Raw genomic sequence first — 26,198 nt, forward strand, 5'->3', positions numbered from 1 at the left:
TTGTTTTTCGGAAACTGACACAACCGAAAAAAGACAATATAAAACTATTCTTCCAATCCGATGGCTGTACATCTAGCATCTGATAGGAAGCCTAAAGAACACAGAGACCATTTGGAAAACAATGGAAAACCTGAACTAGATACTCACACATGAAAAAAAATATGATAAAATAAAATAAGAAATCTACCTACCCCACCTATTTTAAATTGAATGTAATCGGAACCACACACATTACGCCTTAGACGCGGATTTTATTTTTCTCTAGTTTACAAGTTTTTAATACACTACTCCATTGTAACTTTATTACAGATCCCGGGGAAGGTCTTCCGTGTAACCGAAACGTTGATTTACTCTCAGACCACTATAAAAAATTGTTCTTTTAGTGGGCTGAGATTTACCTAACTATTTATCTAAACTTTGTGCCTTGTTCAATCAACATCAACAGAATGCGAGAAGTTCGACTGGTCTAGTGCTCTGGTATTTTCTTTCGCGGTGAGTGAACCTGCGCGGTCACAGAAACAAGTGTAATTTTACCCCTTTCACATATTTTGGTTAACTTGAAGTACGTCAATATTATTAACGATATTATCGACATTTTATTGTATTCTGATATAAACAAACTCGGGAAACAAATGCCTGTGTCTGGTATAAATAAATAAATTAAAGTCCTTTTCCAGTCACCTTGAATGCCGAAGTCAAAGTTTGCGAAATACAAGTATACCTTAGAGCACTCTATTTTTCTCTGATAGTGGCTCACAATCCGGTCCATCGCATACTTGGACACACATGTGTGAGTGGCTCGATGCCCGCATTACACGTACGTGTGCGTACGCGTTCATGAAAGTGTTTGATTGTTTGGTGCACCTTTCCTCACTGTACATAATAACACATGCATCACGTGCATACGTGATCGATGAGGAAATGCAGAGACTAGACTAGCTCCGTGTACACAGATACAAAGGGGCGTTGATGTGTCCAAGTACTGAAAGACGTTCGTGATCATGGTGAAGAGTGGAATGTCCACTTTGGTCGTAATCTCTGTCTGTATTTGTGTCGTCGCCGTGTTTGAAAGTGATGCTGTGAGTGTGAGCAACTGCCCTTGCTCCGATCCATCGTGGTGTAAACCAGTAACGAGGAAGCCGGACAAGGAGGTAGACTGCTACTTTTACTACCGGTAACAATAGTACAAGCGATTTGAAAACGTCACACAGACTTTAAACAGTGCAAACAAGAACAGAAACCGTTTAGAAATTTAAGATGGAAGATATACTATACTATCAAATACAAGAGTTGGAAATAAAAACACCAGAAAAGTTGGCAGGTACATGTAGGCAGACAGATATATACAGATAGGTATGTAGGTACATAGTTAATAAACATAGATATATGTATACAGTTTGGGATAGATCATAGATAGATAGATAGATAGATAGATAGATAGATAGATAGATAGATAGATAGATAGATAGATAGATAGATAGATAGATAGATCAATAGATAGATAGGTAGATATATAGATAGATCAATAGATAGATAGATAGATAGATAGATAGATAGATAGATAGATAGATAGATCAATAGATAGATAGATAGATAGATAGATAGACAAACTTGGTAACTCTGGATAAAAATTAATTTATGTACTTCTTAATGAGCTGGATGCCAATGTGTAAATTGTAATGATACTGTATAGGAATTAGACTATAAGCTTTTGAAATCAACTGAGTACCTGCTGATCACATGATCTGAAAGCATATGATTAAGTATCAGAGTTACCAAGTTCAAACTAGTTACTTATAACTTATCAAATGGCCTGGATAGATATACATTGATAGACAGACAGGCAAGCAGGAGACAAGACAGACCATTTCTCTATACTGTAAAGGTTAATTATTGGATTATCAAAATATTATATTGAATACAAATATGATTATAATGATATACTAAATTGTAAACACTTTGAATTGATGATGGTCAGAAATGAGCCATATGTGAAAATCATTAACCAAGTGTTAAGTATAATGAAAAAAATCATGAAATCTGTAGTCCATATCTGATATTGCCCCCCCCCCCCCCTCTTTTTTCCCCCAGGTATATGCGTTTTCCGTCAATGGGAATAACTGGAAACATTATGATTGGTCTAAAGTGACAACAATTGTTATGTTTGGATACTATGATCCTGATCTTATGTGTTATGCCCACTCCAAGCAGGTCAAAGTAGTTATGGCAGGTAAGTTTATTGAAACCGTAGACGTTGGAGACAGAACGTCTATGACAAAACTAAAATAGATAATATTCTGACTCATCTTTACAATGGTAATTAATCAACATTAATTGATCATTGCCATGACAACAAGTAAACCATTAGCAAGACAAGGAAGAATTAAGTTCAATGTCTTACTGTAAATCTGGAAATTTTATATAAAGACTTATTTTTGCTTATTTCACTAAAAAAATGAAAATGCAAAAATAAGTAGAGACTAAAATACCTTCTTGTACATGAACACAATGTACCAGTCTGGTAATTAGTAAAAATTAGTCTTTGAGAACTGAGCTGAAGATGGTAAAATTGCCAAAAAAAAAATTTTCTAGTGACAGAAATATCTATAGGTTTACATTATATAATTCCTTGGAGTGTTTGATAACTGCTAAGTGCCTATTACCTTCACTGAAAACATAATGAATATTCATTGTTCAACCATTGCATAAACATTTCTGCTGACTCCCATGATGCAGTGTGGTCAAAAGTTAAGATCCCAAAATGAGGGACAACTTCAACTTTATGTTTCTCTGAAATCACACGTAAAGTGGCCATAGGAATGAGGATTGGGTATTTATTTTGGATTTTTTAATTTACAAAACAATTTTATCATCGCTGAATCCTACTTGAAAAATCAACATGACACAAAATATGCCAAGTCCTTGTTTGTAGTTCAATGAATTGCAAAAGCATAATAAATGTGTGAAATGTTTTTTATTGTATGTACAATAACAAACAGTTTACACATTTTTTTGGCTCTCTGCAATGTATTAAGTGACAAACACAGACTTTATATAGACAATGTTGTTTCATATTGATTTTTTCAAGTAGGACGCCATGATAGAATTGTTTTATAAATTAAAAATCCAAAATAAATACCCACTCCTCATCTCTATGGCCACTTTAATGAAAGTGATTTTAAAACCCTGAAATAACTCTCGAGAATGTGAAGTTCATGAAATCGTTAATACATATTAATTATCATCAGACTCATTGCTTTATTGTATCATGTCTTCTTCAAATTCAGGTTTCTTTCCAATAGCTAACATCACAGATGCTAAGTCCAGAAATCTGTGGGTAGTAGACCAGTTACAGAAATCAGTAGATTGGCATATGGACGGTATTAACATTGACATTGAAGACCCAGTTAATACATCATCCATTCAGCAACACTTGTTAACAGAACTAGTTGATCAAACTGTTATTGCCTTCCATACACTTAATGAATTTTCACAGGTTCGTAAAAGTATATACAGTACCATAATAATCAACATGCTTGCAATATATACCATGTACCATATTACAAGATTTTGATAAATATGATTTGTTTGTGGTTGAATTAATGGATTTGCAATAATTAAATCTCAATTTATGTCAGTTGAATTGCCAATTGGCAGGATGATCTTGGTCGCCATTTTGTTTTTAATACCATGTACTGTAAAACAAAATGGCGACTGTCACCCTGGCAATATTCGACTACATAACTGAGATTTAATTATTATAAACCCATTAAAATTCGACCACAAACAAAATCATAGTTATCAAAATCTGTTCGATTTAAAGGGTTATTGGGGACATATTTGAGGTCTGTTTTGTCTTTGTACAGTGTGTTTGGATAGTGCCTAAATACATATTTAGTCAGCACTAAATTACAGGGATGTCATTTTTGATGTCAAAATATGAATTTATTTTAGATTTATACTTTAACCACACTTTGAGTATGTACATAAGATATAAAAAAAATAAACAACATACATATTGATTGTGTATACTATGTACATGTATGTACAGCCTTTACAAGGTGTGCATGCAGTTTGTTTCAAGCTACCTCACTTCATAAGTTTTTATGCCACAATTTATGCCAGAGTAAATATAACTAAAGATAGCATGCAATCATTGCTTCTAAAGTATGTGCTCTGTATTTTGTTTATGATGTAAACAGTAGCAGCATACACACTACTACTACAATTAAAATAGACACATGGTAGATTTGGTAGAATCGGTCATGTTTAAACATTCAAATATCTGACTTTGCAGTGGCCATACAGGTCAGATGATAAAACACATTCATTATAGTAAGAGGTCAATCTTTGCCATCTTTATTGTGTTTATCTTAATATGAAACCTTGTATCCGTTCTCAGTCATTTAGCTTGTTATCTCATCTCATTGAAACTGCATGCTCAAGTCGTAATGGCTGTACATATGGTGTAGAGGATGTACATGTAATGTATTAATGTTTTCAGATTATGAGCAAATAGATTAACATTAATTTTGTATAGATAGTTGAAAACACATGAATTATTAGTCTGTACACAGATTGGGTATTTATTTTGGATTTTACATTTATAAAACATAAAACAATTTTATCATGGCTTCCTACTTGAAAAATCAATATAAAACAACATATGCCAAGTCCTTGTTTGTAACTCAATGCATTGCAAAAGATTAATAAATGTGTAAAATCTTTATTAACTTTTTGTACACTTTTTTTTTAGCGTTTTGCAATGTATTGAGTTATAAACACAGATTTGGTCAATGCTGTTTCAAATTGTTTTTCAAGTAGGACGCCATGATAAAATTGTTTTGTAAATTTAAAAATTCAAACTAAATACCCAATCCTCATCCGTATCAGTGGCCACTTTAACAATCGGGTAAACGAAAAAAAGAAGAAAACATTTAGAAAAAAGGCTTTTTAAATATTAGTGAAGGAATTGCCCATGTAAATGAGTAATTCTGATATCTTGTTTTATTTGTAGGTGACTTTTGATGTAGCCTGGTCACCTGACTGTATTGATAAACGTTGCTATGATTACAAGGCAATAGCCGGCGCTGTGGACTTTGTGTTTGTTATGTCCTATGATGAGCAGAGTCAAATTTTTGGTCCTTGCATCGCCATGGCAAACTCACCATATAACAAAACTGTTGAAGGTAAATGAAACACTGTCTTCAGGTTAATATGCTGATTTCATCTTAGTTGCATCTCTTACATGTACTTATGAGTAAAAGGTGCAGCTAACTTAAAGTTGAAATCGGTGTCACCCTTGTTCCCCGTTCATTAAGGTCATCAAAGTCCAGGATTTTATAATTTTTTGTGTGATGTGAGTTCCAAGTGAAAGATAACTTAGCATGCAGAATATCTGTAAGGAGCTTAGCTGGTGTCAGTCAGTCAGTCAGATCAGGTCAGGTCAGGTCAGGTCAGGTCAGTCAGTCAGTCAGTCAGATAGATAGATAGATAGATAGATAGATAAATTCATATTGACAGAACTGAGAACTTTGAACGAGGCAAGTTGTAATTTTTCAGATAGAAGTAAAACAAAATTATTGTACATTTATTGAATCATTATTAGAAATGATATTTGAATGCAACAAGTTCATTGTAAGTGATTATCATTCTCGCAAACCAGAGCTGTTATTTCTTCCGCTATACTGCGAAAAAACGAATGGACAGTGCGTTTTGGACATTGCCGTAAAAGAGGCCATGGTTTGCAACTATGGGTGATTAAGCATACTGTATAAGGCTGAATAAGGGATGCAACTTTTTCACAAGAATTAAGTGTTTGTAGGTGTCTGAACAAAATGAAAGAATTTCCTAATGTCCTTCATTAACTTACAAATCCTCACCCCTGTCCGAGAAGGAAAGTAATCAAATTTTGTTCTCATTTTAGGTGTTGAAAAGTATTTGAAGCTAGGAGTTCCAGCCAATAAAATAGTATTAGGTGTACCATGGTATGGTTATGATTATCCTTGTATCAACATAACTAAGGTAAGCTTTTAGTTTTGTCTTACAATTCTGTTCAGTTACTCTGTCATTCTGCATTGACAAGTTGGATGTAAGTAGTTGTGCTTGGTTTTAAAAGGGAACATAACTCCAGGAATTAAAGGTATTCTCATGAATTTGAGTTCTTGAGTCATTGTTTTATGATTTCACATTACATAATTTTTTTTTTGTGACAGCCAAAAAATACCTGGAGTGGTGTTCCCCTTTAACATATTTCAGCTATTCTTACAATGGCATATATCTGCTTTTTGTTTGGAATTGGTTTTTGTTACAAATCTAAGCCATATTTTTCTCTCCAATACTTTTTTTCAAAGAGACTTTCAGAACATTTACACCATACTTTGTTGTTCTCCGATTCACAATGAACACAACTTTACAGCAAGTTTACTGAAAATATATTTTAAGTAGATTGTGAAATTTTCTTGAATGATATCAAGTGTTGAAATATCTGTTGATACATGATTTGTTCAACGTGGTGTTGTATATGTGTACAATGATCACAGCTCTCAATATTGTGTGCCTTGATAATAGCATCGCTCTTTTATGCTTTATAATAACACTAGAGGGCAGTATCTATCTGCAACATACACTGATCTGGCAAATTTGGTTCTGTGCTGTCATTTTCAGGGCAATGTGTGTGCACTAAAGAAAGTTCCATTCCGAGGAGCTCCATGCAGTGATGCAGCAGGCAGACAGAAAGACTACAGTACTGTAAAGAAAATGCTCTTGAATTCAACGTCTGGCAGACATTGGAGTGATGAGTACAAGGCACCTTATTTTAACTTTCAGGTAGGTGCAATTGCATCTTTTCATTTTTTATCACAATTTAAACCTATTGTCCCATAGTTTAGCATACTATATATAGTGAGCTGCACTGAGCAGTTAGATACGATTAAATTTTTTAGGCTTCTGTGTGTGTGTGTGTGTGTGTGTGTGTGTGTGTGTGTGTCTGTCTGTCTGTCTGTCTGTCTGTGGTGTATGTGTGTGTGTGTGTGTGTGTGTGTGTGTGTGTGTGTGTCATGTATGTATGTGTGTATTTTTTTAGGTCTGATAGTTTTATCTTTTCTATTCCTCACAGGACACTGAAACCAAAGAGACACATCAAATGTGGTATGATGATCCAGAAAGTTTGAAATATCGCTATGACTATGCATCTAAAACAGGGTTGCTAGGTGTTGGCATGTGGGAAGCTGATGCACTGGACTACAGTGATGATGAAACAGCAAAAAAACAGACCAAAGCCATGTGGGATGCAATATAAGTTACAACTGTACAGCAATTTTCAAAAAAATCTCTTCAACGATATGATACAGCCTATTTTAAGTAAGCCTGTTCACCTGCTGTGTTTGATACAATCATGTAAAAACCAATAGCAAACTACATATTCGACACTAAGTTAGCATTGCAAATTCTTGCTACATTTTGTCTATTATGAAATGAACCATTTAAATGTAAATATACTGCAAATAGATGCAGACATGCAGATGCCAATGTTTTGACTGCATGGTGACACTTTGGTTCATTTATTTTAGACAGAATGTTGCAAGAAACTTTATTTCATTCAATCTTGTTATCTTAAAGCACAGTCCCTCTATCACTATCAGACTGTGCTTAAAGTGTACATGTACAGTTTCTTATTGGTTTCTGTGTGGTTGTAACAAACAGGGCTGGTGAATTGTAACTTCAAATGGGCTGTAGGTGTTAAAACACCAATAGCAACTCTACATCACCGGATCAGTAACTACAGATACAGCAACATAGACAAGCTAGATAGATGAATGCTAGCGTAGTTACTGATCCAGCAAAACATACACAGGTTAAAGCAACAGTAGTTGTAACTTGAAATATATTTTCTGACTTTATGTTCTAATACACCCATCACAAATTTCGACTGCTATTTTCAGATTGGCAAATTTTATATGAAGTCAGGGCTCACTCAAGTCATTTTTCTTTGAGTGTGATTTTCTGTAGACTTCTCCCAAAGTGAACTCTAACCTCATGTAAATAAGCCAAATTTCGTTGTTTACACTAGGATACACATCAGTCTTTTTTGACAGAGAATTTAACTAATTAGAAAGATTACACCACTACAAGAAAAATGAATTAGTGTATTTTTCAAATGGTATAAACTAACAAAATGAGGAAAAAAAATGATGCAAATCCTTGGGCTATAACAGGATGGTTAAGTGTCAACTCATATAAGATTGTTGAAAATTTAACAGCACACAAGACTAACTAAACATCAAGATTTTTAATTAAAATTTTACATGAAATAATCAAGAGAGCAAGCAATATTATTTCTAAATTACCTTTTTTGAAATAATATATAGTCAGAAAAAAAAACTCTCTATCGATGTAACAACAATTTCTGTTTGTTGAGACTTTATGTCTTGACGAAATACCGGTATGCATCTCGTGTTTCTTTTATAAACATTCAAAATGGCAGCTGTTTCTTTAAGTCCTTTTTTTTCTCACATGATGACACCCTGTCATATTATTGCTTCTGGTTTGCATTTTCAAAATTTTGGTACCAGTATGTGTTTTTTAGTCCCCCCGACCCCAACAGACACTTGGTATTTATTTGTTGCCACCAATTTCTTTGAAATCATGTCTCTATTCAGTCACATGGGGAGGGGGGGGGGGGACTATGTCTTCTATGAAGCCTTGTCGATTAATTTTCGATTTCATTACTTGGAATTGATATGTTTATAGACTATTTTTGTAAATAAGAATTTTAGAAAGTGAAAAAAATCCTGTCTTCCTTAGATCAGTTTTATTTGTGTATTTGTGGGTGTAGTCAAAACTAAAACATGCATGGAATAGATTCAAATATGATGATATTGAGTGGTTGGTTGTTAGCTTTTTACTCCATATACATAAAATAATCATGAGTCAAAAAGAGCCAGCATAAAAACAGATAAAATCTGACCAAAATAGAGTAAAAAAATAACTCTTGATAGACAAAAATTGTAGACAAAGATTGTCTATGGCTAAATGATTTCTGATAAAACTTAAGAGAAAAGACTTGCTTGATATATATTGTCAAGACTCTTTTCATTGTACATTATGCTGCAAAATTTCAGTGAACTACAATTTATTATAGCTTTGGAGACCATACTTTTGTCTTTGATGGTGTTTTGGCAAGTATTGGATGTTATTCCCCAGTATTTTTTCTTCGTTCAGCCAAGAAAAATATGAGTGACCTAAGGGGCCTTTGTCAGTACGAGTCGCTAGACAAGTAGTGATAACCCTTAGGTCCACGAGTATTTTTTGGCTGAATTAAGAAAAACATTGGAGAATAACATAATTATACCAGCGCCTTGTAGTGACAAGGGCCCCTTAGGTAACTTGTAATTTCCTTGGTTGAATGAAGAATAAAAATATTATGGAATAATATCTAAAACTTTTATATTTTGGAGGTTGAAGAACTATGGGGTATTAGATGTTGACATAATTTTTAACATGTATCTATAAAGATAGGGTCATGTAAACCAGAGTACAAGACAAAGTCTGCTTTGCTAGAAGGCATTGTTACCTGACATGTGTCAAAAAGAATTTGACCGTGCTAGGAATGGCCAGGTGATTGTGTTTTGAGTCATGTATGTTTTGTCTAAATGCATGCAGATGTGAGAAATAACAGGCATTGCATCAAAGACAGGAATGGTTGCTAAAATGGAATGTTTTTTGTTTTCAAATTTCATGAGAGAGAGAGAGAGAGAGAGAGAGAGAGAGAGAGAGAGAGAGAGAGAGAGAGAGAGAGAGAGAGAGAGAGAGAGAGAGAGAGAGAGAGAGAGAGAGAGAGAGAGAGAGAGAGAGAGAGAGAGAGAGAGAGAGAGAGAGAGAGAGAGAGAGAGAGAGAGAGAGGGGGGGGGGAGGGAGGGAGGGAGGGAGGGAGGGAGGGAGGGAGGGAGGGAGAGGCAAGTCACTAAAGGAGTGTACACAGTGACAAATCTGTCTCATGCAGCACACTCATGTTGGCGGACTTATATATATTCAAATGTTAAGTGTTTGAAAGTAAAAGACTTGTTCTTTCAGTGTTAATCATTGCATTTAGCATCATGGCTAATGAAAGCAATCAATTCTAAATGTCTACTTTTGAGAAAACATAAGACAACCACTCATATATTTGAAACTTGTTGATCTTTTTATTACAATACATGATTAGTAGGAAAGTCCACAAACTTTGGAACATACCGTATGAATTGTCCGAAAATATGCCATAAGACATAAACCTGATAAACATATGAAATACACCATTATTACAACAACAAAAAATTAGCATTCATTTATTCCATACTGTCCCAACCTAGAATAAGCTGCCTTGGTATGTATCATGATGATTGAAAAAAGAAATGATGTATTGATGATCAAATTAGTATAAACCTAAAGCGCCATCACCAGTTGTCAGATAAAATACTCCTTTGATTGTTGATTTACAGCTGCAGAGGAAGTTCTGGTATTTATAAATTCTAAACTTCTAAACAAAAAGGTGGAATTGAAAGATATTTCCTTTCTAATGTTTTGGCAACATGGTACACCAAAGGCCTCTTTATGTCACCATCCAAAACGTACCCGCATTCTATATTCCGTTGCTTCAGTAGAAATATGCGCTCTGGTTTGTGAGAATGACGTTTCCGATGTTTTCATATGCAAGGTTGTACTTGTACTGACTGAGTTCCTTAGTAAATTTTCCCGTCTTCAGATCTAGACATCCATTCATTCTTCTATTCATTCATACATCTACATCTACATTTACATGTACATTCTCTAATTTCTGTGTAAATGAAAGTCAAATAAAAGTTACAGCATTCCCAAATCTGTGAAAGGGGAGTACAGAACTTGTCATTCAAGAAATGTGTGTGAAACAAACAGCGCTTCCAAACATCAATACAATTGTCACATCACTGTGAATATACGTATATTCCTTTGGCACTGAACAGATAAACAATAATATTACAACTAGTAACACTGCCTGGAAGAGTTTTACTTCATCTGCGAGTTCCTTGATTTGTTGAAATGTCAACATATCAACACCATTTATATATGTACTGGTATGTCCACAACATACATGTGCTACGTTATTTATGCAATGGTTATATTACTAAAAAGACATACATTTTGACTATGCAATACTTTTATTAGAATTTGGAATCACTTTTCATTGAATTTCCTCTCTAGTGATCTATTACAAACTAAGTGAAAATACCTTTAATCTTTAAATAAATGGTAAATGAACCTTTTTTGGTTGAAATAAGTATTATTTGAGTATATGTTAAAGGGCGTATTAAAGCTGGGTTTATGTGTTTTGGTTTGTAATCTTTACTGCTGTAGTATTCTGCAAGCTGAAGTATACGTAACATACCTTGCTAATAGCATAACTCAATACTTATATTCTAGCCTGTTTACGGCACTATCGAGATACACCGTAACCCTCATAATCTCAGCTTGTCTTAACCAGTTTTCAAACAGTTAATGTAGCCACACCCCCAAAGGTCATTATCAAAAACATGTTAAATTTACATAATCATATGCAAATAACATGTAAATTATCACATGTCCACTACATGTCCATGATGCATAATTTGCTCATGAATAATAATGGTCTGACGAGTTGTCATGGTTGATGGGACTACCCGCTGTCATTGACCAGGCTATTCGGTGAACATTTTTCAGTTGTTATTATCAGTTTTGATAATGTAATAAAGAGAAGATGAGGGGTTAAGATGTATGACCAGCTAACGATGTATCTTGACAGTGCACTAAACAGGCTACTGATATTCAGACATAACATATATTGATTTGATGACATAATTTAGTATATAGATACTAAATGTCCTGGACACCTGTGCCATCAACTGTGCCACCAATGCCAGATGATTTCAATGGTATCGACATTAAATTTATATGTCAACAGTTTACTTGAGGTCTTCGGTTAGTATTTTTGCCAGCATAAAATACTCAGGCCAGCTCTCTGTGGTGGTCGCTTTGTCAAAGTGGACAAGTTTTATGTCTACACAAACGAAGCAACCAGAGTTGTCCAAAGCAGTAACAACATGTAAACTCAGCTTTAACACTCATCTGACATTCAAATTGTAAATGTATTCATATCCAAAAGTTCCCTTTATTCAACCCATACCAATCCTTGTTGACTGAGGATCTCTCTCCTAAATTCTAGTCAGTGAAGTCACGCAAATAAAAGAAAGCAGAAAATATTAAGAAAAGGTGCAAATGAAAAAAAGAAAGAAAAGAGAAAATGTTCAATAACATATTTTCCAGCCAACAGCTGAAAAAATTCCACAAAATATTCTCATGAGTTTCTTAAAATATACATATTGCCTATTTGTTCTGATCTTTGTTATTAATAAAGAAGTGTCCAGTCCACTCACATAATAAGATCCTGGGGCATTAAACACAGGGCAGCGAGATTGTTAATATAGTAAAAGCATCTGTATGAATTGTATGGCAAGCAGCCTTATTGTTAGTGCTCCATAACACAAAACTTTTAGACGTAATTACACTAAACTGTACATATTTACTAAGAAAGCCAATTAAAAGGTTTTTACAAAGATCTATAAATCGTAAACTGCTGTCTTTGGAGTTTTGTGCCGACAATTAATCATGCATTCATAACAACCTAAGTGTCAATTGCATGAATATTTAACATCTTTAACCAAATAACATAAAATACAACTTTTTTGTTAATTACTTCTATGCCTGTAGAAATTGTCAATATTAGTACACCTATCTTGCCTACAGAGAAAACCTTTTCAGACACAGTCTTGATTAATTCATAATTATAGAGTATAATATTCACATATTTGATATCATACATTACATAGTCTTTTCATTCTGCTAAATATAATAGTTTAAAATAGTCCAGAATAAAGTCCACATCTTGTGGATATATGTACATGCAAAATACATCTTGCACCATGCTTTTGTTGCATTTCAATCGCCGTCATCATGATTGAAATATAGATTTGATAGTTTTTTCATCTATCGGTCCTTTTTTATAGTAAGTTCAAAATGTATCTGTTCAATATCCTCCGAATGTTTCTTGTGAAGCGTATACCATATAAAGAAATCCATCTTCGTCCTGTTCGTTCTGATAAACATCTGATATTGGGGTGGAATTGCTGACCATACTTTTTTGGTTGACCAACAAAAAGAAGGCCTGGTTTGGATTGAGCTGAAGTCGTCTCCTAAACAAAAGAGTAAAAGAATTGAAGTCAGATCCCGAGCATTTATTGCACAATAAGAACATTCTAATAATAACAACAACAACAACAACAACAACAACAACAGTTTTTAGCCACTGAAATTGAATAAAGACTAGAAAATACACACACATTGCATGCATCACATATAATGTCTGGATTATTCCAGAAACAAACCTGATAGAATCATTAAAATATAATATATATACATGTATGACATCGGCATCTGAAAAGGTAACTACACTACAAATTCCAAATACAAAAACTGTTTTGTGTATAGATCGCCTAAAGCCAAATGTTTTGAATCCCAAAGTAACTGTTTTTTAGATTACTACTTTTCACTGGAGTCATTTAAATAGAATTATTCTTAATCTTGCTCATGACCAACTGTTTCTAAACTTCTGCTAAATACCTGTTTTTCATACCCAAATGTTAATCTTACTCTGACATTGTCAGTGTTTTCTCCAAATTTCGAGGACAGAGGGGGATCAGGCACAATATATTGGTTTGTATGCACTGTGAGATGATGTCAATAGCATCGCCTCTTGATTCAAACCAACAACACGTAAACATAATTACCATATTCAATCGTCACTGAGGGACAACATAATCTAATTTTAGATTTCAATAAAAAAGCCGCTAGTAAAATGCCAGGCATGGCAGAGGAATGGCGAGACCATTAATCCCCACAGACTGGATTCAACGGCGAATGTAATGACACACATGTATGCACACACAGAAAATATAATTTTGCTAAGACCGCATGTGGGATCACCTCCATAGCTTAAACATACATTTCGTCCCATCTCCACTGAACAAAAGTATTGTTGGCATATTAAACTACTCAGGCTAAAAGGTCCAGTCCAAAATGTCTCATTGGAATATTCGGACATCTTTACTACTTCAGAACTATTGTGGAAATAATACACATGTGGTGGAAACAAAAGGCCAATTTTTAGTATGAATCACAAACTCAGTTTTACAAGTATGTGTTTAACAGTAAGTAATAAAATGCCCTGGTGTATAAAATAAATATAATAACAAAGAGATTATTCAACAGCTGCATCAATGATAATTATTAATATGGTTGTGGATGTGATATAAAAGTAATATAATATTAGCCATTTAATAATATTAACTTTACACACTTGTAAATGTTTGATTTAGAAAAGTATTCTTTTATTTACCATGATAAAGTAAACAGTTGAGAAAATTTTATAAAATTCTTTAATCTATGTCTTTGACAGAAAATTTGTGAAGTAATAACAGTGAAACAGTGAAATACTATAACAGTACCCCATGATGTTTGAGTGTAAGTGTGGTGTACTCAGGGTATTTGCACGAGAGCTTGCAGTGATTTCAGTACTTTCACGAGCATAGTTAGTGAAAGTGCAGCAGAAAACACTGCAAGCATGAATGCAAATACCCCTGAGTATCCACACTTGTACTCGCAAGTCATGGGTTTCTGTTATTATTACAAATAAATATGTTTATCCGAAACAACAAATTTCCATAACACTGATACTATGTGTAATCACACACTTCCGTTTAGAATGAATGACTGTGTCCTCATTTGCGTATCATTTGCATGCAGGTATGTATTAATGTGTGTGCAGTGCAAATACCACTATTATGCATGCACACCAGTACAAGTAATCTCTGGTACATATGTAATGATAAATTTTCATAGGGGAATTATTTAAATGAGCTAAGTATGTGCGTGCTACTGGCATATTTATTTTAGCATCACTTGCTTTGTTCAGTGAAATCATTGAAATACTAAATTCATCATTTGGAATTTATTAAAACTGTTTGCTAGAGATGTTTTCTGCTAAAATAAAATAATATTGAAATACTTTTTATTCATAGATGCCATGCATACCTTCCTAAATCAGTGAAAATTACCTAGCAAAATCAGCCAAATTCTATTCATTTTAGTGAAGTGAAAATTGAATCCTTGGAAATATAGTATTTGACGCAGACGGTATTTATGAAGTTATTGTAGTCAATACTAGTTAGTATTTGTATAAATATGATTACATGGGGCAATTCATTAAGCAGCACAAGAAGCAACTTGTGACAATTGTAGAAAAAACGACATGTTGCATTCCTGTCTGCGCACCTAGTGATGTTGCAATGCCCTGCAATTACGTGTCTCTACAAATACAAGCAATTTGTCACATGTGCTAAATTGCTTAGTGCATTGCTCATCCAGCTGCCATGTGTAACTTGGCCTTAAGAGTGATTGGTTCAAAGCACCACCACTGAGCATTCTCCCAACTACAGCCATGCTTCAACAGTGTTCTACCATCCATGAGCTTTAGTAATATTTCAATGGCAATACTATAGGAATACTCTCACATGAAGAGCAATAGCTGATAACAATGTCCATGTGTGTTACATATAAATATGACAGAGAACGTTTCGATGTTGAAGACATTCGTATCATAGGCTGATCAGTATGCAAATAATTATGCAAATTGCAATATTACTGATATGTAAGTTAGTATGCAAATTAATTGCCACCCTTGCAATCTATCCTAGGGAGAACACTGATTACAAAATTCAAACCTTCTTCTTACACCATACATGTGATAAAAGTATGAAAACACTGCTAAACCCAGCATCAGACAGTAGATCACTCACAGGCCTGAAAAATTATAGCTAACGTCCATTCAGGCTTATTTTTGCTGTTAATTTTTTGTGCACTTGTTTTACATGTAGCACAATCTTTTTGGTTGAGTTCAAGAAAAAAGCCATTTGGGATCTGTTAACTAACATTGTCCATGGCAGTGAAGCTGTGACTATATGCTAGATTTCATCTACTATGAGAGTTAGTGCAATCAAAGTGAAATAAGTATATATATATGTAGTATAAAGATATGAAGTCATCAGGCATTTTCACCTGATGATTAAAATCCACATTACTATACAGCAGCTCCACATAATAGAAATAACACCCACAGACCTAAAGCACAACATGCCTGTCTTACTTCCTCTACTCACTTCTGCCCATTAAGCACAGAAGATTAAATCCTTTACAGCAACCTCTGGTCCTACCAAATTCCCCATTTATGCAGATGAGTTCACTGGGACACAAGGTTGGTTCAAATCTTGCTGAAGGACATTAGCAAATCGGAAACATAAAGCCATGGTGACAATTTAAATAGTGGGGTGCAGACTGTGAGCCACCCCCCACCCCTCCCCCATCAACAATTTGACTATCACACCTCTGTACACTTTATACAAAAAAAAAATCACAAAACCTGAAACAAAAAGTCACTAGGCTCAATGAAAAACTTATATTAGAGTCTTACCTGATAATTTTGACAAGCTCACTCATGTTGACATGATCAGGAACTAAAAATTTTGTTTTGTCAAGCATAGGCAGACTTCTTTCACCTTCAAATCTCTCAATTATTACCTGTTTGGAAAAAAGTTGATTTAAAGTTAAACACGAGTTAAAATCTGACAGTAATGTGTGGGGCTAAATCTTTGTACATATTCTGAGGATGAATTCAGTTCAGGGTTACAAAATATTTGATAAATTGGCCTAATCTAAATAAATACAGAATTGTTACACCTGTTGACACTTCTTCTAACAAGTGAATTGACATAGTGGTTGTACAGTACCAGCATGTAATGCAGCATCCTGCTCTATCACATGTTGTTCAATATGTGCAATTGTTACTATGGTCTGATACTAATAATAGTTGGCCTTGACTGACATTTCTGCAGAAAATCTACTTGTACCTAACCCCTTTTTTTCTAAAATTTAAACCTCACATAAATAATTAACAATTCATACTTCAAACTGCTACAAACAAAGGCTGTCAAAGAGAAGAAATGATGAAAGGTATTACACTGAGTCACTTTATGTGACTCATACTATTTTTACTTTCAAACCCAATGCAGTACCTGCAGACTCTACATACATATGTGGTGTTTCTTTGATATTTGCCTGTTGAACAATACACGATACCTTTACTGGAAACAGACAGTCCATCTAAGAACTTCTTTACTAACCATTGATGGTATTGTGTACACTGGCTTGATGTATGTATTATAATATATAAACAGTTGTGAATCAGGTATGGAACCTATTACATATTTCTTTGTCAATTGTCAAAACCTGTGGTACATGTATGTTGATTGGCAATCACTTGTGATTATATGTTTCAACAAATATAACAACATCAAGAAATTGATAATATGAACAAGCAATGTGAAAGAAGTTCAAGTTACAGCACTCTGAGGTGTTAATATACTAGTATTGCCTTGTTTCACTTTTACTTTTGTTTAAATCTTTCAACAGATAAATCTCAAGGGGTGAATAAATTTGTACATATTTGGTTATTTTCCTTTCACTAGTGTCGACCTCCATATTCTGACAAATGGGATTACCATTTATAGTCAGAAACAAGTTGTTTCTACTAAATTCTAGGTGTACTTGTGCTATCAGTATCAACTGACGATGAGTCACTTGAGTTGAAACATGGAAGTACCACACTTCCATGGTTGAAACTACATCACAGTACAAAATTTCGTCGAAATAATTGTATTACATTAGATTATAAATGAGTAAATGATAATTGTACTACTGTTAAAGTACATTAAATCATATATTGTTTTATGTGGACCACGTATTTTAATGCCGCTAGTTTGGGTGACGAAACATTTATATGACGTCACAATCAATGATGTCATGGCAAAGGGGAAACACCATAACACAATCGTAGGGTTAGGGATTACGAACAAAGTATGAAGTAAAAGTAGTAATTATTTACCGGTACTTTGTTGGGGTGTTGCTCTCGTATTTCTTCAACATCTTGTTTTCTTTGTGCTGGAAATAATAAATTAGATAAAAAACAAAAAGAAACTATTAAACTCGAGGCAAATGTTACATGAAAATGAATCCATACTGCGTGCGTTCAAAACTTCACGCCTTTCAAATGACTTCGTACACTTACCGTACGTCCTTCTCTCTTTAAATGTTTTGACGGGCATGTTGTAGCGATTTCACTCTCACAAATTCTAAACTTGAAACGAAAAGCTGAAAAAATGATGCAGAAGTTTGTTGGAAAAACCCTACGCAGCGCAAATTGTCAGTGTTTCAACCCAGGAAGTATGTGATCACTGGTTATTTATACCGTTGGCGCCCCTCCCTCAATATCAAAATATATTCTTTGGATAAGTATTTTAAAGAATATGTTACATTTTAGTAGCTGTAAATATAAGCATGTTTATATTTTTATTGAAAACATACACAGAATAGTGAGATTAGGGAGACTATTTTTAGTGAAGTTGTTCAGAACCTTACAAATTATTCGGGTCAAACAACCTGATAGAACAGCCACAACAAGTACACGAAATGTACTCTGGGTATACAGAACAGCCACAACAAGTACACGAAATGTACTCTGGGTATACAGAATATGGATCACGTGAGTTTGTGTTGGACGGTATCATAACAGGGCCAGTCACAGGAGATGGCTTTGAGATAAAGTTGATGAACAGATTTCAAAACATGTCCAATCGTATATACAACATATCTACATACAACTAGCGTATCAGAAGATTCGAATTTGATACATGCTCTTTCCAGACATATTTTTTACAACCTTGGCACGTACTGTAGTCTGACAACTTGATGATGTGGCGGGTACTTTAGTTCGTTTGGTAAAGAAGAGAAAAGTATACACGGGAAAAATGCGAGAGAAGAGTGTTAGTTTTACATGCATTAGTCTAGTTCCAATAATACAGTATCATTACGATTTACACCTCCAGCTCCACTCACAGAGTTAGAAACCACGTTGGCATCCAGACTATTATAATTATGCATCGACATCCAGTCCAATACACACCTCAGATACTAGTACATACGGCGATGTTTGTTTTTATTTGCCATTGGTATTACTGTTTTTGATGCACACACGCCCGGTTCATCCTACATTTTGTTTTAATTCTAATAATACCATCACACCACTCGAGAACTCTGTGTGATATATTTTATGTGTCCAGCTGTTGTTGCCTTTTCAAAATTTCCATGTATCATTGATAATACACGTTCAAAGTCTATTCACACACATTTTACCACAGGGCACTCAGGCTTAGTTATGTTTACGAAAACAAACAAACAATAAATAAATATATAGATAAATAAATAAATAAATACTGACATGCATCAACAAGAGAGTAATTACAAATCAATATCAACAACAAAAAATACTATATGTTGCCTATATGCGAATTGGCCACGCCATTAATGCATTTCAAACATAGGAAAACATATTATGTTGATAATGATATGTAATTACTCTCTTCTTGATGCTTGTCAGTATTTATTTATTTATTTATTTATTTAATATTGTTCATTTATTATTATTTTTCTTTGGAGGAGGGGTGGGGTGGGGGTTTGTTTTCGTAAACATAACTAAGCCTGAGTGCCCTGTGGTTTAACATTTATTTATTTATTTATTTATTTATTTATTTATTTATTTATTTATTTATTTACTTATCTATTGCATTGCATTGCACTGTGCCATGTTGCATTGTATGCATATTGTATTATATTATATTGTATTGTATTGCATTGTACTGTATTGTACCATATCATATTATTGTGTTGCATCGTATTGTATTGTATTGTATTGTATTGTATTGCATGCGGCTAGTTTTATTTGTGTTGCCAAGCAAGGTATGTGCTGTTTTCATTTTTCTTGCTTTTAAGAGTATTTCACATTTTATTTAACTAATTGACAATGTGAGTATTATCGTTATTTGCCCTTTCTAATGTTTTTTATTCACTGTATTTCTATTCCTCGAGGTGTTTTGGAATATACAAAAAGTTTGGATTTGGAATCCAATATAAGAGAATCGAAAATTTCTCCGGAAACGCATTTACCTCTATCATGCGGCTTTCCAAACAATAATATTGATCACCGCAATTGAAAAGACTGGAAAAGTGACATACATTTCTATTCAGTCTGTATCTATTTAGTATCGATTCCTTTATCTTCTTCAAAGCGATGGTGTTGCAATTTTTTCCTAATGACTCGTTTACATCCACACAACAGTGACAATACGTACCAGTCACCTATTTTCCTTTCTATTGTTAATAATATAAAAAACGTCGCTCATGAACGAGGAATACATTCCGTTCGATATTTTTGATGGGCAACATTGTTACGTCAGCGCTTAGGTCCGTGAAAAGTATGTTTGGAATGCCTGTAAGAAGGGCGGCGCAGAAGCAAAACCGTGTTGCAGTGTAGCGCGTCACTCGTTGAACAAAAGCAAGCTCATTTGTATACCAAAGGTGCCGACACTGACAGCAAAAGGCGTCGTTTTTCGCTGATTGTGCCCAAATTTCAAATAAAAAAGTATTCTAACAGACACAGTAACTTTAACGATAAATCGATATGCAGTTTCTACCGGTAAAAGTACGAAATTATGAGTTTAATTATAGTTAATTGTCCAATCAATTACATTGCGCTTTGTCACGTGACCTCTTTTACTGACCTTGTGTGTGAATGTCTGTACAGGAATGGCGCCAACACTAGAGGGATAGTGATATTTGACCCCAACAAACATCCTCAAGATGCCACGCAAGAAACCAGACACAGGTAACAGAGGAATCTTGGTTTTCTGCACTTCACGTCGGTGTGTATTTCGTTACTTTCCGAGCGATCTGTGAGAAGTTAGTGAAGTTCAGTGACTGGACACCCGCTTGTGTTTATGCACGACATGTGCATAGATTTCCTGCATAAAACATGGAGTTCAAACGGGCATTCGAGGAGTAGTAGCCTCATTTTCATGGCCCCACAACGCTGCTGCTAGTCGCCAATCAGATTAAATATTTATCAACGGACCATTGTAGAATATTGATAACATATTATTTTACTCTGTACGACAGAAACGAAGCCATTGGAATCGCTGCGATGTATGTGGGAGCTTGCCTATGTCTTCCAGTTCCTGCGGCTGTTCAGAGGGAAGTTTGACTTTGGCAAGGTAGCGATAGAGGTACGTTCGCTTGGTCTATAGGAATTTTGGTCTTTTGTTGTCATTATTTCACTACTGCAGCTGAAATTGTTTACTAATCTCGTTATATTGTTACACGAGACTGTCCAGGTGGGGATTTGAGCGTCGATTGCTTGATTTGTAAGGTGTGATAAATGACGTTTTGCCATATCTAGTCTGCACCACTGTCGATCACTGGACATTGCTACATACATTGTTGATTGTCAGAACTGAGTGTGTGTGTGTACACACAGTAGAAAATACGTCACACTATCCCACGCAGTTGAGCACCGTTATTATTCATATTTTTAGTGATTCCCGTCGGGCGTGTCGTGCTTCCTGCCAGGGAAATGTACCTAATTTTACCGCGAGATAATTGAAGTGTTCTTTATATACTACACTGTTTTTCTAGGTCCTAGAAAACGAACTGTGTGAAGATAACAGTTGTCTACTGGCAGACACGTTTACCAAGTTGATGCGATTTGTGTGTGAAACAACGGACGTTCTGTAAGTTCTACACCTTTCTCTTTCACCGTTTCCGTACGATGAAATTTGATTACACACTGTTCATCTCGCATGGTCTATTATCTCTCGGGAGGCTGCAGCGTCTTTGGGAAACTATTTGTGCGAGATGTACAGTAAATCATGATTGTAGTATGTGGGTTCGTTCTTGGTAGCCAGCCAAGTATTACTCGAGTTTTGAGTTCTGGCAAAACACCCGGCATTTGATACAGGGTCAGTTACTCATGAACTTCACCTGTGGGTCTCACAATTGTTCCAGAATGTCGGAGCAACATGTGACCCAGACAAAAGTGAGGATTCAATACATATTTTTTTTACTCGTAGACATGTACGTATGTGAATATGTGTGTTGTGTATTTGTGTGACACATGGAGATAGATATTGGAGTGAAGCATATACAAACGAACAGTGAGGTGCCATATTGGGGAAAAGGTTGTTTTGATTACAGTACAATTGGTAGTCAGTGACACATGAATATTGGTCGAGAACTCGAACAGCTCTAGAACCAAATGATGTTTGAAGTCACTCCACACTTAATGTTACAGATACTTAGACCAAAACAATAAACTGGTCCCTAGTGCAGATATCTCTAAGCTTAGTATACATTGTGATTTTTGAAGAACTGCAAAGTACTAACAGTCCACTGACCTTGACAGAGTTTTGTTTGCTCCAGACATTTGTACACATGCAGTAAGAAAGAAAAGGCGGTTCTTTAAAATTAGACCACTATAGGGTAACAATGAGTGAGACATGCTGCCTTGTAGTGGGATGTGTATACGGAATTGCAATAGAAATATGTTACTCTTTTTAATTTGAACTTGTATGGAAATAATAGAGATGATATAGAAGGGTTTGTTGGCCTTGATAAACTTATTCTCTCTTGGTCTTGGCCAGAGAATTTTTTTTTTTGAGTTGCCCTCCGCATTTCATGTAGATCTTTAACTGCTTTTCATAGAATATTTTAGTTGTCTACCTTTCATTCAATCTAGTGTCTATTTTCTATTTTATAGTTTTCCATATAATTATTCTTCGCTACGTTTTTGCATGTAAATATGACAAAAGTGAAACTATGATAGCAGTGTCTAGTGTACAATTTTCACTGGGGAAGGACTGCAAATAGAATGTAGCCTTTGTGAAGTTTATTTCAAAAGTGGCTATTTTTAAAAACTGAAGAAGGTGATACTCCAACCACTTCTTGTGTTATTTTTAGCGATGAGTGATAAATACCTACAGTAATTATGAGAAAACTGAACTATAATATTTTCTATTAAAGCCCAAATTATTTATTCATGTAACTTCATAATCCAAAAAGGAATAGTTACAAATAATAAGTTATGTCTTCACATTTCCATGTTTGTCTTTTTCCTCAACGCTTATCACTAATGGAAAAATAATGTTGATAAATCAAATATTGTTGGTATTGAGAAATGTGTTTTACAATATGGTTGATGGACTGATCATTTCACCGCTTTATTTGATTTCTGATATTATACAAAATAACTAAACAGCAGAAATTCAGAGGAACATTTTATGTGATTTAAATTTTCTGTAAATAAAATCGGAACAAGAAATACTTTATGGATCTCAAAAAGGAGAAATAGAAATCGCTATTTATATATGGTTATTATTAGGTTATTTTTTCCCAAAATAAAAGATATCGGTGATAACGATTTGAAGTGTAATAATGCAGTTACCCTTCGATATATCCATTGTTTATGACAAAAATGATAGCCAGGAACTTGAGTTCATGATACTGTCACACATCATTCTATTTACCATTGTTTGTCCCAGACACTGCAAAACTGTAGTGACAGTTTGGAATATTAAGAAATTGAATAGAGAAAGTGTTTGCAAGATTTTTCACTGAATGAGCACAGACTTATATCATCAAACTTGTGTATCCCAGCCCCTCCAACTTTGTGTAGTGAACAGTAGTAATGAAAATTGTCAGTATATTTTCAAAATGTTGTACAGTGATTTTTTTTCAAAGCTTTCGGAACACTGGTAATATAGATGAGGGGAAAGCTAGTAGAATGTGAAGAGATTTCCATACTTGTTACCAGACTTTTTAGTGGTGAACGAGAGTAACAGAACAAGGAAATTTTGGAAAAATATAGACATGGGATTTCATGTACCAGAAATTTAGTTGGGAACCCAAATATGTACCTGGAGAACTCGGGTGTATTTTGCCTACTTGATTCCAAATTATACATCACTATTTTGTATCACGCTGTTTTAACAGCAATTGAATATTGCACCTTTCACCTTTTGAAAAATTACTTGAAATTATAATCCAGATGAAACTATATAATGCAGAGATGTAGGAAAACACATCGTTTAAATGATACATGTATACTAAAAACAAATTAAATTTGTTGAATATTTCAATAAGGGTATCACTAAATATTTGAATTCTATTTTGCTCAACCTGTACTTTTTAGTGTACAAGCCAAATACCTTCCTGTGGTAGAGAGAGAGAGGATTAATTTTTATTGAAATCGGATTAGTTTCGTAGCAAAAGATGAGATTATTTGAAACAAATCATCAACAACATTATCTACAGTGGTATATTCGAAATATGGCATCATTATAAACATAATAATTTATATCATGTAGACAGTATGTATGCTTTATATGGTGTACACCTGACTGCTAGCAGCAGTTAGTTGTTTTTCAAAAGCTGTTGACGTTCCCTGGTTTAACATTTTCATGAAAGTAAAATGTTAATAAAATGTGTAGTTTGTTTAATCTTTGTATGACAAAAACAAAGTACATGTATTTATTAGCGGTCTGAATGTAGCAGTGACAGTTGGTCACTTTTATAGAGCTCTGTCTCTGTCTATTTGAAATCTGAGGCATAATATTTGACAAATGAACATAAATTTTGTTCTGAGCATTCATTATTATCTATAATAAGGTACTTAGTAGATGTTTTGTGATGTATCTTGTTTATTGATATGGTGTACTGGCAGTCTATCACACAGAAATGAGATACCTCAGTTTGCTAGTGTGTAGAATCAGAACGATTTTACAGTAATCATGTGTTTGGCATGAGATAGTCTGTGATACAGTTAATATTGACTGCTAGAATGAACAGTAATTTGGTGTGAGTCCACATTTATTAAGGTAGGTTGGTACACAGATAACGGTTGTAAAAAGAAAAGAAATTATGGCCTGTTCAGCCTTGACTGATGTAGGGTATGCTATTATTAAGAGGTCTTTTTGATTATCAGCTACCAGTATCACCTTCAGAATGGGTGTCAGTGATGATGAAAACACATAAAAAACAATTGTAGAGTGACAAAAAAGCTGTCATAAACTCAAGGACATTGTCAGAAGGCTAGTTTATATACACACACATGTAGCTATAGTGATTCAAGGCAATTTCCTGGCAAGTGCTTAGACTGTGGATAATGTATACCAATACCAGGAAGTCGTTGGGAATCATAGGAAGAAAATTAGCTTTTTTGTTTCCATGGGCTTGATTTGGAAAGGAAATTGCAGGTAGTAGTGGATAGTTGTTGCAAGGTCATGTGACATCTGCACTCTATCATCTGGCTGGATTATTTAAGTCATTCATTTCCTTTCGTTTTAGGGGAATTAAGCTAGTTAGGTGATGATACCGTACACATTTGGTGTTTTTTTTTTTAAGTGCTCTATTTTAACTCTAGCACTGATTTGATTATTTTTACCTCCGCCATCTCTGCTGTAAATCTGCACTAGCTATATTCACCTACACAGTAGATAGCAGATGTGATGTCTTATGAAATCAACACTTACTGACACTGGAAGATAAAATTGAATCAAAAGAAACCATCTTGTGTATAGTTGTATGTCTTCAGACAAAATAGAATCCTGTGAAATTTTGATCTCTATGATGGAAGAAACGTTATTGGGGGAAACATTGTCAAGTGTCAACTGTGTAAATGAAATTTTCTGTGGTAAACCATGAAAGGGAATCCCAGTTTCGATGTCACCGATAAAAAGCCCTTTAGAAGTAAGAACTCTGTGATGGTACAGACAGACAACAAATGTCGAGAAACATGGGAAAAATTTCAACTGTGTATGTGATATTCAAAGGTGGATTTCAATAATTTGTCAATTTGTCAACAAAGCACACGGAAAATAAAATCATAAAAAAGTAAGGCCAAAGAACATTTTTTTTTAGTTGAAGCAATATTTTTTCAAAAACAAAAACATTTAAAAAGATATATAATAAAATTCCAACCTACCTACCCTTCTTTTTGAGGCCATGTTATTGGAAGCATACAATTATTTTTGTTTTTTTCGCCTAAGACTTATGTGATGGCATAAAGTTAAATGGAAATTGGGTAAGATAGGATAATTTTACTTGGAAATCAATTTAATTGGAATGAAATTCTTTTGAAAATTCCGCCGTTTTGC

At 34.4% G+C, this 26,198-nt stretch overlaps 3 protein-coding genes across 3 annotated transcripts in view; 2 read left to right on the forward strand and 1 right to left on the reverse strand.

The window, feature by feature from the left end:
- The first annotated feature begins 904 nt into the window (after positions 1-904).
- On the forward strand, positions 905-7,466 carry LOC144433871 (di-N-acetylchitobiase-like). The gene is made up of 7 exons (XM_078122261.1): positions 905-1,151; positions 2,092-2,230; positions 3,288-3,496; positions 5,018-5,189; positions 5,927-6,024; positions 6,667-6,828; positions 7,118-7,466. The coding sequence occupies exons 1-7, from the start codon at positions 1,002-1,004 to the stop codon at positions 7,298-7,300; spliced, it is 1,113 nt and encodes a 370-aa protein (XP_077978387.1). The 5' UTR covers positions 905-1,001; the 3' UTR covers positions 7,301-7,466.
- Positions 7,467-13,057: 5,591 nt separating this feature from the next.
- On the reverse strand, positions 13,058-18,383 carry LOC144434687 (microtubule-associated protein 1 light chain 3 beta-like). Its single transcript, XM_078123204.1, has 4 exons — positions 18,227-18,383; positions 18,044-18,099; positions 16,574-16,680; positions 13,058-13,241 (listed from the first exon to the last, which is right to left on the reverse strand). The coding sequence occupies exons 1-4, from the start codon at positions 18,261-18,263 to the stop codon at positions 13,076-13,078; spliced, it is 366 nt and encodes a 121-aa protein (XP_077979330.1). The 5' UTR covers positions 18,264-18,383; the 3' UTR covers positions 13,058-13,075.
- A 2,470-nt stretch (positions 18,384-20,853) lies between these two features.
- The window catches only part of LOC144433740 (uncharacterized), a 52,266-nt gene continuing 46,921 nt past the window's right edge, over positions 20,854-26,198 (forward strand). The window contains exons 1-3 of the mRNA XM_078122099.1: positions 20,854-20,878; positions 21,169-21,275; positions 21,685-21,779. Of these exons, the coding sequence (XP_077978225.1) occupies positions 20,854-20,878; positions 21,169-21,275; positions 21,685-21,779 (227 nt within the window). The remainder of the gene's footprint in view (positions 20,879-21,168; positions 21,276-21,684; positions 21,780-26,198) is intronic.

This window comes from Glandiceps talaboti, chromosome 4, assembly GCF_964340395.1.
Source record: "Glandiceps talaboti chromosome 4, keGlaTala1.1, whole genome shotgun sequence".
NCBI lineage: Eukaryota > Metazoa > Hemichordata > Enteropneusta > Spengelidae > Glandiceps > Glandiceps talaboti.

What these genes read in the sequence shown, in the direction of transcription:
- LOC144433871 (XM_078122261.1), top strand. Translation starts at nt 1,002, where the DNA reads ATGGTGAAGAGTGGAATGTCCACTTTGGTCGTAATCTCTGTCTGTATT. An exon ending in CGAGGAAGCCGGACAAGGAG is followed by an intron (nt 1,152 to 2,091) that starts GTAGACTGCTAC and finishes TTTTTCCCCCAG; the next exon opens with GTATATGCGTTTTCCGTCAA. An exon ending in ATATAACAAAACTGTTGAAG is followed by an intron (nt 5,190 to 5,926) that starts GTAAATGAAACA and finishes TTCTCATTTTAG; the next exon opens with GTGTTGAAAAGTATTTGAAG.
- LOC144434687 (XM_078123204.1), bottom strand. Translation starts at nt 18,263, where the DNA reads ATGCCCGTCAAAACATTTAAAGAGAGAAGGACGTACG. An exon ending in TAAAGAGAGAAGGACGTACG is followed by an intron (nt 18,100 to 18,226) that starts GTAAGTGTACGA and finishes TATTATTTCCAG; the next exon opens with CACAAAGAAAACAAGATGTT. An exon ending in AACACCCCAACAAAGTACCG is followed by an intron (nt 16,681 to 18,043) that starts GTAAATAATTAC and finishes TTTTCCAAACAG; the next exon opens with GTAATAATTGAGAGATTTGA.